Source organism: Colobus angolensis, unplaced genomic scaffold (genome assembly GCF_000951035.1).
Source record: "Colobus angolensis palliatus isolate OR3802 unplaced genomic scaffold, Cang.pa_1.0 Scaffold78, whole genome shotgun sequence".
Classification (NCBI taxonomy): domain Eukaryota; kingdom Metazoa; phylum Chordata; class Mammalia; order Primates; family Cercopithecidae; genus Colobus; species Colobus angolensis.
In genome coordinates, this window is record NW_012121598.1 from 6,206,659 (window position 1) to 6,224,856 (window position 18,198).

Consider the following 18,198-nt stretch of genomic DNA (forward strand, 5'->3'; position numbering starts at 1 on the left):
AGTTGATGGGTGCTGACGAGTTGATGGGTGCAACACACCAACATGGCACAAGTATACATATGTAACAAACCTGCACATTATGCACATGTACCCTAGAACTTAAAGTATAATAATAATAATAATAATAAATGTTTTAAGTAATGGCCACATTGTTGGAATAAATGTGATAAAATCTCAAAAGTGACAACTTTGAAGGGTGACATTTGAATTTTGAGTTCTTCTGTATTTATTAAGAAGTCAGTCATTTTGTGTTCATCGTTACATTTGTCAATTGTCCAGTGAAGTGGTTACAAGTATTTATTGGAAGAAAGATACTAATAATAGATCATGAGGAATGTAGAATATGTTGAATGAAATGGCATGAATTCAAATTCTTTTTCTTATCCTTTTTTTTTTCCTGCTCTGTTAATCTCCTTATTTTCTTTCCCAGATATTTAATTTTGGTATTCCAAACATGGGGAGCAGATATTGTTTGTGGGCATTTGATGATGGAGGTGACAGCAATTAGGTGTCCCAAACAGGGACCAAAGGGACAAGGGAAAGAGACCCTTCAAACCCAGGGAGAAACTTACACACTTTTACCTGCACAACAGATGACAGCATCTGTTACTATAGTACTGAACTAGGATCTGGGGGCTGTGGCAGGCCTTGTAAATACTGTACATATACATCTCCTGCCCTCAGAGAAATGACATTTGGCAAAACTGCTAAGCAATTATGTAATATATGCTGTATTATTGTGAAATGGAAGATGAGGGATGAATTTAAAATTTGTTTCCAAAGTGGACCTCAGCTCATGCATTATTTCAGAAGAGGAACATAGTAATTGGCAAGGTGAATCATCCTAGAGGGAAGACAGTTGCTCTTTTACAGTCCCTGGCAACCTGAGAATAAAGTAGTAGCAAACCTAATTTATAATTTCTTACCTGGAACACCCTATCTCAAATGGGAATTCCTAGAGCTGAGTTAAAGTACATCCCTAATCTTTTGAAGCTTAGTTACCTGGTCCGAATTTACGTCTGTATTTGAATGGTCTGAATAAAAATAATACAAGGACACACTGTAGAAAACCATGTATTATATGATAGTATTGTCAAAATCCAGGCAAAGATGACTCATGTTTAAAAATATTCTTTTTCTAGTGTTTCATATCATTAAGAAGCATATTTTGTGTATGAAATGGCCTTATGTTGCTTTCTTATGTATTTTCCTATTTATTTATTTATTTATTTATTATTATTATTTGAGACAAGTCTCGTTCTGTCACCCAGACTGGAGTGCAGTGGTGTGATCTTGGCTCACTGCATCCTCCACCTCCTGGGTTCTGGTGGGTTCTCCTGGGTTCTCATGCCTCAGCCTCCCAAGTAGCTGGGATTACAGACGCCTGCCACCACGCCTGGCTAATTTTTATGTTTTTAGTACAGGCAGGGTTTCGCCAAGTTGGCCAGGCTGGTTTTGAACTCCTGGGGTCAAGTGATCTGCCTGCCTCAGCATCAGTGCTGGCATTACAGGTGTGAGCTACTGCACCTGGCCATATTTTCCCACTTTTTAGATGATCTGTATGTATGCGTAACAGAATGTTTGTGTTGATCATAACTATGTATGCAGATGAAATAAATAAGAAAAATCTTTAAAATAGTTTGAGGCTCCTTTTAGGCTCCTTTTGTACCTCCTGCCCCTTTTTGCCAGTTGTGGATTGAGTTCCCTGGGAAGCACATTCTGTGATGGCATTTAGTATGCAGAATAATTAGGAGTCTCATTGGGATCAACATCTATAGAAGGAAGGAAAAAGAAGCAGGTTTGGGTAGAAGTTAAGATGCAATGCATTGCCAGTGACAACCTCTGCTGACACCGTGGGGAGCTCTGGAGCGGGAAAGACCCTTCAGAGTTTCCTGAGTTGAACCAAGATGGATGGCAAGGACTTTATACTTCCATTCATCCATCACTGGATGTAGGCTGCCTTGGAAGGGGCGTGATCTTGGGTGAAGTAGCCCTCTGCAGCTCAGGCAATCCCTGAAGAGGCTGAGAGCTGACAGCACTCCCAACAGCTGGTCAACAGTCCTTCATTGAAGAGGGATCCGGATGGAGCAGCCCATTGTCCTCCACATCTGCCTTTTGTTGTTGTTAAACTACTATGCAAATCATTTATTAGTAAAATTTAGGGACTTACTCTCCTTTTTTTTTTTTGTAAATAAAGGTAATATTTTGGTTAAAGGGAGTATACAGATACTATAATACTCTTGTGGATATTCACAAATTCCCTAGAGGTGCTTCTTTTGAGAATTCTATTCTAGAAATGTTAGGGGTTATTTTTGTGGTTCCCATGACCACTTGGGATCTGCTTATGGCAACTACAACCAATTTTTGTCTAAGAGGTTTATTTTATAACTTTTTTTTTTTTTTTTTAAGAAAACTCTTTTAGAACCTGGAGGAAGAAAGGGGGAAATGAAGATATTTGTAAAGGGATACTCAGCAGTAAAAATCATTGAGAAGGAATGAACCAGTTCCCTTTAGGGCATTTTTAATTAACATTCAATTTTTCCTTTAGCTACTTACTTCTTAATAGCATTAATTCTTCACTCAGTATGAAGTGTAATTACCTGCTTTTGCTTTGTTTTGGGCTCAAAATCACATTGATCATGATTCCAACAATTTCAATATTAATAATAATTAGTAGAAATATTTCTGAGTCTTCCTTTTTGTTCATTTCATGATCAGCTCATCTTGTAGTAAAAATGATTTTTTTAAAAATGCCATTTTGGACCATGACAGAGATGCTTAAATGAGTCAAGTGCCAAGGACACATGGTTTTTTTTTTTTTTGAGACGGAGTCTCACTCTGTGGCCCAGGCTGGAGTGCGGTGGCGCGATCTCGGCTCACTGCAAGCCCCGCCTCCCGGGTTCACGCCATTCTCCTGCCTCAACCTCAGGAGTAGCTGGGATTACAGGCGCCCGCCACCTCGCCCGGCTAGTTTTTTGTATTTTTTTTTAGTAGAGACGGGGTTTCACAGTGTTAGCCAGGATGGTCTCGATCTCCTGACCTCTTGATCCGCCTGTATCGGCCTCCCAAAGTGCTGGGATTACAGGCTTGAGCCACCGCGCCTGGCCTGTTTTTTTTTTTTTTTTTTAAACTCCAGTGTTATTGAGATATAATTGCTAAATAAACATTGTATAGCTGACCCTTGAACAATATGGGTTAAACTGTGTGGGTCCACTTAGTACACAGATTTCTTCAGTAAATATGTTGGAAAAAGTTTTTCAGATTTGAGATAATTTGAAAAAACTTTCCAACAAACCGTGTACCCTAGGAATATCAAAAAATTGAGAAACAGTAAGATTGTCAGGAATACATAAAATACATATAGATACTAGTCTATGTATTAATCGACTGTTTATGTTATTAGTAAGGCTTCTAGTCAACAATAGGCTATTAGTAGTTAAGTTTTGGAGGAGTCAAAAGTTACATGTGGATTTTTGACAATGCAAGGAGTCAGTGCGCCAACCGTCTCCATTTTTCAAGGGTCAGTGGTATGTATTTAAGGTGTGCTATGTGATGTTTTGATATACCTTGTGAAATGATTACTGCAATCAAACTAATTAATGGACACATAGCTCTTATATGAGAATAATAGAGATGATCCTTGGCTATTTTAGCCTGCGCTTATTAGTCACTCGAGATTCACGACTGCAACTTTTGTGACAACATTAGGATTCTAAATTTGGCCCTGGACTTACTGCCTAGATGCCTTGTTTAGGCTTTTTGGGTAGGACACCTGGCTCCTAAATAACACTTTAATTCTTTTTCAACTTAGGTGTAAAAATTCGTTAGCCTCAGGCTTTTTCCTAAAATCTTACTTTTTTCTTTTATAGATAAAACTTCATTGCATTTTGATAAAAGTACACTTAATAGTTGAAAATGTCGCTAGTATGCGTAGCGAGAAAAACCTTTTGGATTAAAGTAAATTTATGGGGAGCATGTATTCACGGCAACTTGAATTTTTGTCTCCTGGTTTGTAAAATTAAAGAAAAAATACAATGTAAATTTATACATAGGAGTACATTTGAATGATGTTTTTGCTTTTAACAGGATTTTACTTAATGAATTTGTATAGGTTTAATTCCTTCATATTGCTAAGAAATTTGAATCATTTCTCATCTTTAACCCATCAGAATTAAAGGTATTTTTGAAAAGTCAATGGAAGAAAGAAACTGATTTACAGTAGTTCTATTTTTGTATGACTTAAGCAATTAAGTGAAAATTAAATGCTGTAAAATTTTTAACTAAGTCTAGAGTTCTTAAATCAAATCCTTTGACTAGAGGGTGGAGGGATGTTGGCTATAACTAAAATAAAATCTAGAGATCGAGGTTTTACTTCTGGTGTGTAGAATATAATGTGGCAGTTGTTTTTAAAAGGCCATGGACATTGATATGTTTTGAAAGAATGCCTCAAGAAAGTAACTATTAGCAGTTATTTAAGTTGACTTGATTTTATTATCAACCTCTTTAGGACAAATAGCTTGAAGCTAGAAGGTATAAAGAAATTGTGGGGGAAAGAAGGCTATCTTCCCAAGAAGGAAAGCAAAACTGGTGATGAAAGTGGAGCTCTGCCTATTCCTCAAGAGAGTATAATGGAGAATGTAGATCAAGCTATAACAAAAAAGGATCAATCTCAAGTTCTTACCCAATCTAAAGAGGAGAAAGAAAAGCAGCTGCTGGCATCATCATTATTTGTTGGGCTAGGATCAGAAAGTACAGTCAACCTGGTAAGTAATCCGTTCTATTCCTCTAAGAATCGTTGTTGTCTGTTTGTACAAAAAAACTGGCTCTATAAAAGCTCCTGGCTGTTACTTATTTGTATGGTGAGAAGTGGCTTCCCCAGTTCTTACTCACCATCATGTCCCAGCTCCAGAACCACTAATGACGTACCTTTTATATTCTTGAAAGAGAAAATGCAGTTGGCTCAACTTGAGTCAGGTGTTCTCTGTAACCCAGTCAGTGGACAAGGGTCAGGCTCCAAATAGTTACAGGTATGACCACGGCCACTCTTACCCCTGTGGGTGGATGGGGCAGTTCTCAAAGGGAAGGGGGATGATAATCATTCAACAATGTTGGTCTATCTTTGTAAAAAGTACTCCTCAAAATTGTATTACATAAATTGTATTCTCCCAGAACATTATTCAGCTCTAAGAATGATCAATAATATTGCTTTGTAAAGTGAAGAAATACTTAAATGATGTATTAAACAAAAAGTACAGAGTATAAAGTTTTATTTATGCCTTGTTTTTACCTAAGGCTGAAAAGAATTATACAAAAATGATAATTATATTCAGATACTAAGATTATGATTTTGAAATTTTTTATACTGAGAAATTATTTTCATAGTAAAAGAATGACAAGTTGGAGTGAAGGACAGGTGCTGTTTTTGAGCATCTGAGAATACCATGTAATGTATCCTCCTTTTGGTGGCTAATGAACCCACCTTGTACAAAATTTTCATTAGAGTGACATCCCAGCTCTTTCAACCTCCTCCTCCCATGGTGAAATTTCCCCTTCATTCCTGTCAGTACCAGGCCAGATGGTATACCATACTATGTACTCTTTATCTTTGTCTCTTTCTTTTCTAGACTCACCAGTCTAGATCCTGTTTCTGTCAGACTTGATATTCTCTCTTAGGAAAAAACAGATTCAGCCTAAAAATATTAATAATTAATGTATCTTAATATTTTCCGAGTTGACATTTGCAGATCAGCAGTAAAGTGACTGATCTTGGGTTTTTGAGTTGTCCTGGTAGGCTGTGATGAAAGGGTACCAGTGGAATGCTCTAGGAGGAACACACCAAAGTCAGATTACACCCAGGCTCATGGAGCCCTGATTTGTGAACCTCATTGCTGCCTATTTAACAAGTGCATAGCTTTCAGGTAGATTTTTTCCTCAGGAGAACATTCAGGGTGATATTAGATTTTTTTGTGGCGAGTTTGAAATCAGAAATGTTATTAAGATGTTTTTTCTATTAATGATGCTAAATCCTTTTTGGCTTACCTCTTATACTTCCCCCTCATTCTCACTCAGCTGTCACTGAAGAGTAGAAAAAGGCGTGTATTTCTCTGTTTTATGAGACCCTGAATTCTGTGAGGAATTGTGTTGTAACGTAGATGCATCATAAAGAAGGAGGAACAGTTAATGATGACATAAAATTAGCATGTATCCTCTCACTTCTCAGCCCCGACCCTTCCTCTGATACTGGGGCAAAGCAGACAGGATTGGGACTAACTGAATGTGCTCCTTCTGTGTCATGCCTCATTTTGGATGACTGTTTTTCTCCAGGAATCCTGTTCCCTGCTGATTTTTCTTACGTTAGCATTCTCAGTTATATACATCAAGACTCTATTGATGTATTTCATTTTAACTAGCTTTTATTTTTAGGTCTGTGATCCATTTTGAATTAATTTTTTACATCACTTTAGAAAGGCCAAGGTTTATTATTTTTTTTTCACCTTTGGCTTCTTATTTCACCTTTTTTTTTTTTGAGACAGTCTTACTCCGTTACCCAGGTTGGAGTACAGTGGCATAATCTTGGCTCACCGCAACCTCTGCCTCTCAGGTTCAAGCAGTTCTCCTGTCTCAGCCTCCCGAGTAGCTGGGATTACAGGCATGTGCCACCAAGTCCAGCTAATTTTTGTATTTTTAGTAGAGACGGGGCTTCACCATGTTGTCCAGGCTGGTCTCAAACTCCTGACTTCAAGTGATTCTCCTCCCTTGGCCTCCCAAAGTGCTGGGATTACAGGCGTGAGCCACCATGCCTAGCCTCACCTTCATTTTTAAGACATTTTTTTTCTGAGTATGCTGTGCTAAACTATTTCTTTTCTTCAAGCATTTAAACAAAGATGTCGCTACAGTGTCTTCTGGCCTGTATAGCTTCTGAATACTAGCAGATTGACAGTGTAGAAGAAAAGATCATTAAGCTTGAAAACAAAGTAATAGAAACTATCCAAAATGAAACATAGATCAAAAAAAAAAAAAAAATGAGCATCGGTGACCCAGGGGACAGTACCAAGCAGTCTAATATACATCTGGTTTTTTTTTTTTCGTTTGTTTTTTTTAAGACACAATCTTGCTGTATTGCCCAGCCTGGAGTGCAGTGTCACGATCTCAGCTCACTGCAACCTTTGCCTCCCAGGTTGAAGCAATTCTCCCACTTCAGTCTCCCGAGTAACTGGGATTATAGGCATGCACCACCACGCCTGGCTAATTTTTTTTTGTTTTTGGTAGAGACGGGGTTTCACCATGTTGGCCAAGCTGGTCTCGAACTCCTGGCCTCAAGTGATCCACCTGCCTCAGCCTCCCAAAGTACTGGGATTACAGATGTGAGCCACCATGCCTGCCCTCTAATATACATCTAACTTGAGTCCCATAACTACTGAAAATAACTACTATTTAACAGTTATTCGTAACTATTGAAAATAACTACAGTAGTTTTTGTGCCCCCTTGTTTTTGTGTTAATAAAATGTTAGTTCTTGTTTGGTGACTTCTGAATTTGGAGATAAGAGACAAAAATCATCTGTTCAGAGTTGGAAGAAGGTGTTGGGACTTGAGGAGAGTGACAGAGAAGATATGAAAAGGGAACTAGAATTCTGGTCAACTAGAATTATGTAAAGGATGCTGTGTAGTGTCAAAGCACCCCGGCGGGTGGAGATGGAGAGTAGTGCCAGTCTGCTGCACTGATTCTAAATAGAACTTCGTGAGGCAAGGGAACACTTGAACCATCACTCCTCTTGCATAGATTCACAGACCATTCTTCAGAAAGTTTAGACCAACAATGACAAGTTTGCCATTCTGTCTCCTGAATGTGTGGCAAACATCATTAGTCAGTTATTGAATTCTTTCCTGCTGAGTGTTCCAGTCAGCTGCTGCCAGTTAATTCTTGAGATAAAATCAGTTTTTCTTTCCTGCTTACTAACTCACAGGCCACAAAATCATGATTATTATAGATGACTAAAACAGAGGTTGGGTCATCCCTGCATTCAAGAGTAATTTAGGCTTATACAGAACAACTATGGCAACTCAAAAAATGGCTAGTTTTCTCACTGTTTTTTTAATTTGTTCAGTTCTATACTCTAGTATTCTGAAATCTAACAAGTTTTTTGTTCATGACTGACTTTTTGACCTTATTTCTTTTTCTGATTCCATGTGTTTTTTTATGAGAAACAAGATTTAGCTAATAGTTCAAAGTTATATAGCTGTCAGAATTTTAGGGCTTAACATTTTATTTATCTCTGATTCTTTGCAAATTTATTCTTTGTAGTTAGAACCTCAGCAAATTGTTATATTGCCGAGTTGAAATTATAGATGAATGTTTAAAACTCATGACTAGTAGAATGATTTCTTTTTATATTATGGTGTTTTATTTTTGCAGCTGGGAAAAGCAGATACTGTCTCTCACAAATTCAGGAGGAAATCAAAAATCAAGGAAGCTAAAAGTGGTGAAACATCCAGTACTCATAATATGACCTGTTCTTCCTTTAGTTCTTTGTCAAATGTGGCATATGAAGATGACTATTACTTGAATACTTTGCACGATAGAGGAGACAAAGAATTAAAGACATTTTCTCTCAATTCAGAACTTTTGGATTCTGAGTCACTCACAGAACTGCCCTTGGTTGAGAAATTCTCAAATTGCAGTCTGTCTACACCTTCATTGTTTGCTGATAACAGCATGGAAATTTTTCACCCTCCTCAATCTATTGCAGCCTCAGTTGCCAAGGAAAGCTCTTTAGCTTCATCTTTTTTGGAAGAAACTACTGAATACATACACTCAAATGCTATGGAAGTCTGTAATAATGAAACCATATCAGTGTCTTCTTATAAAATTTGGAAAGATGATTGTTTATTGATGGTCTGGTCAGTCACTAATAAGAGTGGTTTGGAATTGAAAAGTGCTAACTTAGAAATTTTTCCTGCAGAAAATTTCAAGGTAAAATTTAAAGGTATTATTGTTTTATTTTCAGTGTGTATTTTGTGTTCTCTTTTCCTGCGCTCTTTAAATGTCTCGTTCACTTTTGTCATAAACACTAAAATGAAACTCTCAAGTTATTTAGCAAAGTGGAAGATTAAGGAGTAAGGATATTGAAGAATAAATGTGTATACTGTTTACTTCTTTCTGTCACCAATTTATTTTTACATACTAAGTGCTCAGACATCAGTTCTCTTTCTTCCCTAGCTCTGATAGATTGCCATTGTGATTGCTGGAAGTATGTTTAATTGCATTATTGTATGGATGTCCTTGGTGGAGTTATAATGAGATTTGACTAGTATATTTATCTTCCACAAAACTGGCCCAGTTTCTTCTATGAGCTAGAATGTGTTGAATGGGATATTGTCTGGGCCACTGACCAGAGCAAAAGTTCCTGATACTAGATGTGCTTTACAATCACCTGTGGGGCCGGGCGCGGTGGCTGACGCCTGTAATCACAGCACTTTGGGAGGCTGAGGTGGGCAGATCACGAGGTCAGGAGTTTTGAGACCAGCCTGACCAACATGATGAAGCCCCGTGTCTACTAAAAATACAAAAATTAGCTGGGCGTGGTGGTGCGCACCTGTAATCCTAGCTACTCAGGAGGCTGAGGCAGGAGAATTGGTTGAACCTGGGAGGTGGAGGTTGCAGTGAGCCAAGATTGCACCATTGCACTCCAGCCTGGGTGACAGAGTGAGACTACATTTCAAAAAATAAAAAATAAAAAAATAACCTGTGGAACTTAAAAAAACAGACCAAACCCTTCCCAGTTGCTTTAACTTGAGGGTAGAGAATGAGAATAGATGACACCTGTATTTGTATTTAAATTCTTTTAAAAATTATTTTAAAACTCTCCTATCTTTAAAAACCTAGGGCCAGCCAGGACATTTACAGAGTTTTAACTGCAATGCCATTTGTTAACGTAATTTTGACCTGTGTACAATTATTATTTCATTATCTGTTCTAGTGAATTTTTCTCAAGTGAAGTTGTCAGTCATCTTCATAATGTAGTTTGTTATTAACTTCCCACATTAGTATGATTTGTACCACTTCAATAGAAAATTGGTAGTCATATAATAGTCTGTGTTGATCCCTTCCTTCTTCAACACTTTTGTTACTTTTATTTGCAGGTCACTGAGCAACCTGGATGCTGTTTGCCTATAATGGAAGCAGAAAGCACCAAAAGCTTTCAATATAGTGTGCAGATAGAAAAACCTTTTACAGAAGGAATTCTTTCTGGTTTTATTAGTTATCATATGATGGATACTCATTCTGCTCAGCTGGAATTTTCTGTAAACTTATCACTATTAGATTTCATTAGGTAAATGTTTTGTGAAATGTTAATTCAAGTTGTTCATTCACCAACTATTTTTTAGACCTCTTCTGTGGATGGAGGCACTATGCTGGGTGCTAGGGAGTATAACAGTTAAAAACTACACACAGTTCCTACCTTAGAGGAATTTCTAGTCTATGGAGGAGACGTGGTGCAATTACATACATACATATGTAATTATGAATTGTGCTATGAAGAGAAAATAAGTGGTACAATGAGGGATTGTAATGAGAGACCTGATTTAGGTTGGAGTTGGTTGGTGACCTGGAAAAACTTGTGAGAAAAAGTATTATTTAAACTAAATAATTCCAAAGATTCTGCATGGCTTTTAAAAGTTTCTCTCATTTGTATTTTATTCAATTATTTCATAAAATCTGTTTGTTAAGCTTTAGAGAAATGTAAGAAAATTGCTCGACATAGTTATTAAACTTTTATTAAACATGCAGTTTTTACCATTGTACTAGGCACCGTGCAGTGTTACCAAAATAATTGAAAACAATATCTTACCTGCTCTAATTTTGTTTTATAAATGTACTGTTTTTGAACATTAAAAATATGAAGGCTGCCTGAACCCAGAATGCAGAATACCAATGAATATCTCTCTATATATTTTTAACCTCCACATATCACTTCTGTTACAATACAATGCTCTAACTTTTGTTCATCATTCTTTTTTTTTTTTGAGACAGGGTCTTGCTCTGTCACCCAGGCTGGAGTGCACTGCCACACTATGGTTCACTGCAGCCTTGACCTCCCAGGCTCAAGTGATCCTCCCACCTCAGGCTCCTGAGTAGCTGGGACTACAGGAATGTGCCACCATGCCAGCTAATTTTTGTGTTTTTTGTAGAGACAGAGTTTTGCCATGTTGCTCAGGCTAGTCTGAAACTCTTGGGCTCAAGCAATCTGTCTGCCTTGGCCTCCCAAAGTGCTGGGATTAGGGGCAAGGACTACCATGCCCAGCTTTGCCCATTCTTTAAAGTCTTTTAGTAATAACATAACTGTCAGTCTATTAGAGTACTGTATGCCTGTGGTGCTGATAGGATAAAATCCAGCCTTCAAAAAACTTAGTTTGTGTGATTGTGGAGGTGTCTCCCGTGGCGAACCTTAGTAATCAGAAGAATCACAGTATATTTAACACAGACCGTTGTTCTGTGTGTATTAATAAAATCCTCTGTATTTTTAAGATATCTTTCTTGATTATCAAATCAATAGATACTTATTATAAAAGTTAAATGCTACAGAAAAATATAAGTAGAATATAAAAGTTCTTTGTAATCCTATCCCCAGAGATATCCAGTTTTAACTATTTGATCTTTAGTCTCCTGAACCATTTAAAAAATGTATTTGTTAAAGTTCTTTCTTTTGGTCTAATTTACTTAGGGTGCTAGATCTTTGTATTCATGCTCTTTTTCATAGCTTTGATAGAGTATCCCATTATCCCCAAAATCAAAGTAGACATAAAAGAAAAGTTCTGTATTATATTTGAATGGTTTATGAAATTACTTGGTAAAATCTTAGTGGAATGACTAGTAGAAAGAGAGAGAACTGAGTGATTTATTGAAATGATATTTTAAATTTAATAATATACCTGCTTTCAGTATTTTCATCAGGTTGGAGGATGATACTAACCATTTTTAGCATATTTGCTTTAAAGACATAAATCTTACGGCACCCAAATTTACAATGATTATGTTTTATTCTCATGAGGCATTTGAAATTTGTTTATTTAGAATCATTTCACTGTTTTTGACATATATCTAATTTTAATAATTATTTTCAGACCGTTAAAAATCTCAAGTGAAGACTTTGGGAAACTCTGGTTATCCTTCGCCAATGATGTGAAACAAAATGTAAAAATGTCAGAATCTCAAGCTGCACTTTCTTCTGCACTAAAGACTCTGCAACAGAAACTAAGACTCCATATTATTGAAATTATAGGTTTGTAGAGTTATGAAAAGGCTATTCTGTGTTTATAGGAGCTTTCTTATAATTGGAACACAAATCAACTCTTACAAGTATCAGATTTCTTAGAGCTTCATTTCCTATTGTGACTGTCTTTCCGATGAATGTGCTTTTCAAACTGAGCTACATAATTTTTTATTGGAAAATACACATATATAAAATATACCATTTTAACAATTTTTAAACATGTAGTTAAATGGCATTAAGTATATTTACACTGTTGTGCAACTATCACCATCATCTGTCTTCAGAACTTTTTTATCTTCCTCAGCTGGAATGCTATACCTATTAAATACTAACTCGGCCTTTCCCCTTCCTCTCCACCTCTTGGCAACTACCGTTTTACCTCTTGTCTCTATGAACTTGACTGTGTTAGGTACCTTATATAATGTGGAATCATAAAATACTTGTCCTTTTGTATCTGGCTTATTTCACTGAGCATAATATCTTCAAGGTTGATCCATGTTGTAGAATGTGTCCGAATTTTAATGTGATACATTTTGTTTATCCATTCATCTGTAAATGGATACTTGGGTTACTTCCACCTTTTGGCTATTGTGAGTAATGCTGCTATGAACAGGGTTATACAAATACCTGTTTGTGTCCCTACTTTCTGTTCTTTATTTGGTTATATACCCAGAAGTAGAATTAGTAGGTTATATATATGATAATTATAGATTTAATTTTTTTTTTTTTTTGAGACAGAGGCTCACTTTGTTGCCCATGCTTTAGTGCAGTGGTGCGATCTGAGCTCACTGCAACCTCCACCTTCCATGCAAGCTATTCTTATGCCTCAGCCTCCCGAGTAGCTGGGATTACTGGTGTGTGGCACCATGCTCAGCTAATTTATTGTATTTTTTAGTAGAGATGGGGTTTCACCATATTGCCCAGCCAGGTCTAGAACTCCTGAGCTTAATTAAGTAATCTGCCTGCCTCGGCCTCCCAAAGTGCTAGGATTACAGGCATGAACTACTGCACCTGGCCTAGATTTAATTTTTTGAGAAACCACCATAGCATTTTCACAGCAACTGCATCATTTTATATTCCCACTAGCACTGTACTGGGGTTCCAGTTTCTCCACATCTTCCTCAACACTGGTTATTACCTTTTTTTTTTTCTTTAATATTAGCCATCCTAATGGGTATGAAGCATAGTATCTCATTGTGGTTTCAATTTGCAGTTTCCTTGGTGATTAGTGATACTGAGTATCTTTTCATGTGCTTATTAGCCATTTGTGTATCTTCTTGGAGAAATGTCTGTTTAAGTCCTTTTGCATTAAATCATTTTTCACTTTTGTTTTGTTGTAGGCAATGAAGGGCTATTGGCCTGTCAGCTGCTCCCATCCATCCCCTGCTTACTACATTGCCGAGTTTATGCAGATGTATTAGCCCTGTGGTTCAGATCTTCCTGCTCTACTCTTCCTGACTATTTACTGTATCAGTGTCAAAAGGTGATGGAGGGATCCTAGCAGAAGCTCTGCTAAATTTTACTCCATCAAGATCAATGGTTTACATAGATAAACTTATTTACCAAAGTAAAAAGAACTCATGGTACGTCTAATGAAAATGGGGATTATTACAAGTGTGGTTTATATGTTTTCTTTGATTCCTGGTCAAGAAAGATCCCCAAAACTGTATCCCTAACCTTTAACTCAGGATTGTACAGTATGTTTAGGTCCCTCAAAAAGTGACCTAAGCTAATGTTGTAAACTGCTAATGATTTATATATCACTTAGTGTGTAGAGGGACTGAAGATATTTATTTTGTTATAAATAATTTTATAGCACGTTTACTCTAGTGCTAGCTAATTTTTAATAAAGCCAAGTCTCAGTTTTCTGCATTAAATGAAAGGGAGACATGAAATTGATAATCTCAAACTTAATTCATATTTGGCTTTGGAATGCAGTTATGTTTTTTGGTAGGCAAGTCAATACTTTTGATTATGTTTGGCTTAGATCAGTGTTGAACTAAGTTGGCATAGCACACACAGTTGTATGAGATCCATGAGCATGCTGGATATTGAGGGGATCCAATCTGTGGTATATTTTTTATTATAGATAACTGTTACACATAATTCCAGATAATTTGGCTATAAAATTTGTCTGTTTTCCCCTTGCATTTATTTTAAAATTCAAAGTAAATCACTCTATTCTTATTTTGAAAACTCAGAGCCATTTTCAAAATATCATATAGAAACAAAACCCATAAGAGCACACAGTAACAAAACAAACAGATACAAAAATGGCTTTTTAGTTATGACAAATATTTTAGTCGGTTACCACTTAGATCCTTTTGGCAAATTAAAATTTGTGATTAGAGTATAAATGGCAAAACTATCTTTTCCTGGCCTTTGAATCCACTAGTACTCAATGGATATGGCTGAAGCAGAGACTGTCTAAGTGTAACATACAGGTTTTTCAGTAAAATGTATCATTTTCATGTTATAGTTATGCCTGTGTGGCCTCTGTCAGAACTATTATCAGTAAAAGAGGTTAAGCCTATATATGAATGATGGACCAAAATCTTGAGGTTGTACATTAACTGAAATAGTATTTTATAAAATCTTATGGTGCTGTGGAAAATATTATTTCACCTTTTCTGACACTTCACCATGGAGACTATTTTAAGTCATTTAATACTCAGTTAATACTCTGGTTAATTGGTACTGTTAATCACCCAGGCCAGGAATTCTGATTTTAGGTTATCTCATTAATCATGGCTGATAAAGAAGCTAAGGGGATTCCCCAGAGCTAATGGATTTCATTAGTCATTTGTGTCAAGAGTATTCCTCCCTAAAAATAAAAGCAGTATTTTCTTTCTCAATTTTTAAGTTATTCATTAAAAAATATATAATATCTTGTTACTTTTATTCTTTTAAAAACATACAGTGAAACCTTGCTACAAGAGTAATAAGTGACTGGAATTTCTTGCATAATAGGTTCCTCCTTTTGAATAGATCAGATTCATCCCCAGGCTCTCAGCAGTGTCATGAAGGAGTGTGCTGACTCCAGGGGTGCGGTGGACACTGGTAGCTAGCCTTATCAGCTCCCTCCTTATTCCTACCTCTGTCAGCAGCATCCCTCGCCCCTTACCTAATTCTGCTGTGACTCTGACAGAGAGGAAGTGCCTTCTCACTTTGCAAAGGAATGCAGCATGTCACAAAGAAGGTGCTCCAATTTTTTGTGTCCTTACTTCCCTATGTTTGCCTAGTTACTGAGGCTAGGTCGAGTGTGGAGCAATAGGTAAGATGCTGAGAGCACATGGACAGCTACCAGGGAGATCTGCTGCTTGGTTACAGGGTGTATTCATGAGTGGTAGCTGCAGTTGTCATGAGAGACATGCTTGGCATACAGAGCTGCCTAATGGATGGGAGACATGTAATGGTAGATTTAGGGCTGGGAGCATGATTTTGGGTCTGCCCAAAGGAACGTGGTGTCACTTTTGTTCTTTCTGACCCACTAAATAAAAAGTAGGGTAACAGGGTTTCTACTGAAATGTTTAGTAGAATGTTTACAGTTTTTATATTTTTATGATTTTAGAAACAACAATAATAGAAGAATAGATTTTAAGGAACTTCAGAGCAGTATATATTCTGTCTAAACTCATTGAATGTTTTAAGTTGTAAATCAGGCATCACACCAGCCTTTATTTTTGCATTGCAGGAGATGTGATATAAAGTAGGGAGTTTTTTGTTTTGTTTTGATTTTTTTGAGACGGAGTTTCACTCTTGTTGCCCAGGCTGGAGTGCAATGGTGCAATCTCGGCTCAGTGCAACCTCCACCTCCCAGGTTCAAGTGATTCTCCTGCCTCAGCCTCCCTCGTAGCTGGGATTGCAGGCATGTGCCACCACAGCCAGCTAATTTTTTTGTATTTTTAGTAGAGATGGGGTTTCTCCATGTTGGTCAGGCTGGTCTCGAACTCCCGACCTTAGGTGATCTGCCCGCCTCAGCCTCCCAAAGTGCTGGGATTACAGGCGTGAGCCACTGTGCCTGGCCTAATTTATTTTTGTGGGTAGGCTCATTCTCTTTACCTAATAGTCATAATTTAGTCAGTGAAGGGACAACATCTGGGGGTAAGAGCTATGGAGGAGATGCTCAGCTTTGTGAGTTTTGTGCCAGGCATCTTTGCTGAAAATGGAGATGGCAGCAAGTGTGAATCTGGGGGAATAGAAGGGAAGACAGAAAAGCCTTAAGAGTAGATGGAGGAGGAAGGGTACCAGAATAGTCCCTGTGGAGGCAGGCAGATCAGAGCTCAGGGTTTGAAAGTGGGCCTGAGTAAGGGTCCTGCTAGAGAAACTGCAGATGGAAGCTGAGCAGTTACCAACTGCTAACGTGCCAAGTATGCCAAGCACTCATGTGTCCTATAGAGGAGCATTATTTTAAACAACGTTCTATCATCTACCAGAATAATTGTGGTAAAAGTGTAGTATTTTATTTTTTCCTTTTATGTCAGCAATATTTTAAAATATTGGTCTGTTTATCTTGTATTTTTACGGATAAATGTGGTATTTGCCTCATGATTGTGAGCCACTGAGCGTGCACTGAATCTATTCACATGTCTTTAAGATGTTTTGCTGTGTTAAAAATTTTAGGAGAGAAAAATGCAAGCGAATAATTATTTAATAGACATTTATTACTTTATTTTGGAGTTGAATTCTGTCATTTGAAAAAGTTCAGTAATGTAATAAATACAAAGTGATCTGTACTTTTTTTGGTCTATATGTTCTTTATTAACTAAGTAGCTGAATAATAAGTAATATTATTTAAACAATAATTTGGTAGACATTAGCTAAAAAGAGCAGGAGCAATTGGAATGGGATGAAAAGAATGTTTTATTCATTACACCCCCCAAAGAATCTTGTCTAATTGGTTAAAAGTAAAGATATTGATATTTCTGTTTCTGTGTGATGGTCAGAGAGAACTTTGTGGGCTTCAGACAGGTTACGGCATAGATTGATTCTCAGGATGCCTGTCCATATCCCCTGCTTTCACCTTAGGCTGACCATCATACCCTTCCTTTATAGATGTCTGAAGATGCCAGAAACACAGCAAATCAATTAGAAATTTAGTGACCAAAGAATCTGAGTGTGCTGGTCATCTCTGCCTCATGTATCCTAAAACACAAAGCTAGATCAGAAATGGAGTTTAAATCTCACTGATTTGTGTCTCTTGTTGGCTACAATGTATAAGAAGAAAAAAAAAAACCCTGAGACTTGAAGCTCCATCTTTGGGGCACTGAGGTCAGAAAAGGAAGTTTAAATGCACCACACTCACTATAGTAATTGAAAAGAAGGGAGATGTTGAAGGGAGGGGTGGCCTGCAGTCCTATGGGCCAGGGTTAATGATTGCACGGTAGTTACTGGTTTAGTGTATACATAATGGGAGACTGAGCTTTTTGTGCTTAGGAACTCTCTCTGTGTGTATAGTTTTTGTTTTTTTGATAGACTATTTTTTAAGACTTTTTTTGAGCAATTTCAGGTTCAAGCAAAATTGAGAAGAACAGAGGTTTCCCATATACTCCATCCTGCCACATACATGGATAGACTGCCCCATCATGAGTATCCCCTACCAGAGTGTTATATTTGTTATAATTCGTGAGCCTACCTTGACATATTGTTATGACCAAATGTTTTACATTAGTGTTCACTCATGATGTACATTCTGTGGGTTTAGACAAATGTATAATGACATGAATCCACCAGTGTAGTATCATAGAGAGTGTGTTCACTGTACTAGAAATCCTCTGTGCTCTGCCTGCTTATCCCTTCTGCCCTCCTGCCCCCAACCCCTGGTAACCCCTGATGTTTTTTACTATCTCCATAGTTCTGCCATTTCCAGAATATCATATCATTGGAATCATATAGTAGTAGATTGTTAGTAGAACAAGTTTTAGA

At 37.2% G+C, this 18,198-nt stretch overlaps 1 protein-coding gene across 1 annotated transcript in view; it reads left to right on the top strand.

Annotated features, from left to right (window-relative positions):
• Window positions 1-17,007, top strand: part of AP4E1 (adaptor-related protein complex 4, epsilon 1 subunit) — a 92,986-nt gene extending 75,979 nt beyond the window's left edge. Inside the window, exons 17-21 of the mRNA XM_011928613.1 lie at window positions 4,508-4,763; window positions 8,415-8,972; window positions 10,142-10,332; window positions 12,125-12,282; window positions 13,614-17,007. Coding sequence (XP_011784003.1) covers window positions 4,508-4,763; window positions 8,415-8,972; window positions 10,142-10,332; window positions 12,125-12,282; window positions 13,614-13,774 — 1,324 coding nt within the window. The 3' untranslated portion in view covers window positions 13,775-17,007. The remainder of the gene's footprint in view (window positions 1-4,507; window positions 4,764-8,414; window positions 8,973-10,141; window positions 10,333-12,124; window positions 12,283-13,613) is intronic.
• The last annotated feature ends 1,191 nt before the right edge of the window (window positions 17,008-18,198 follow it).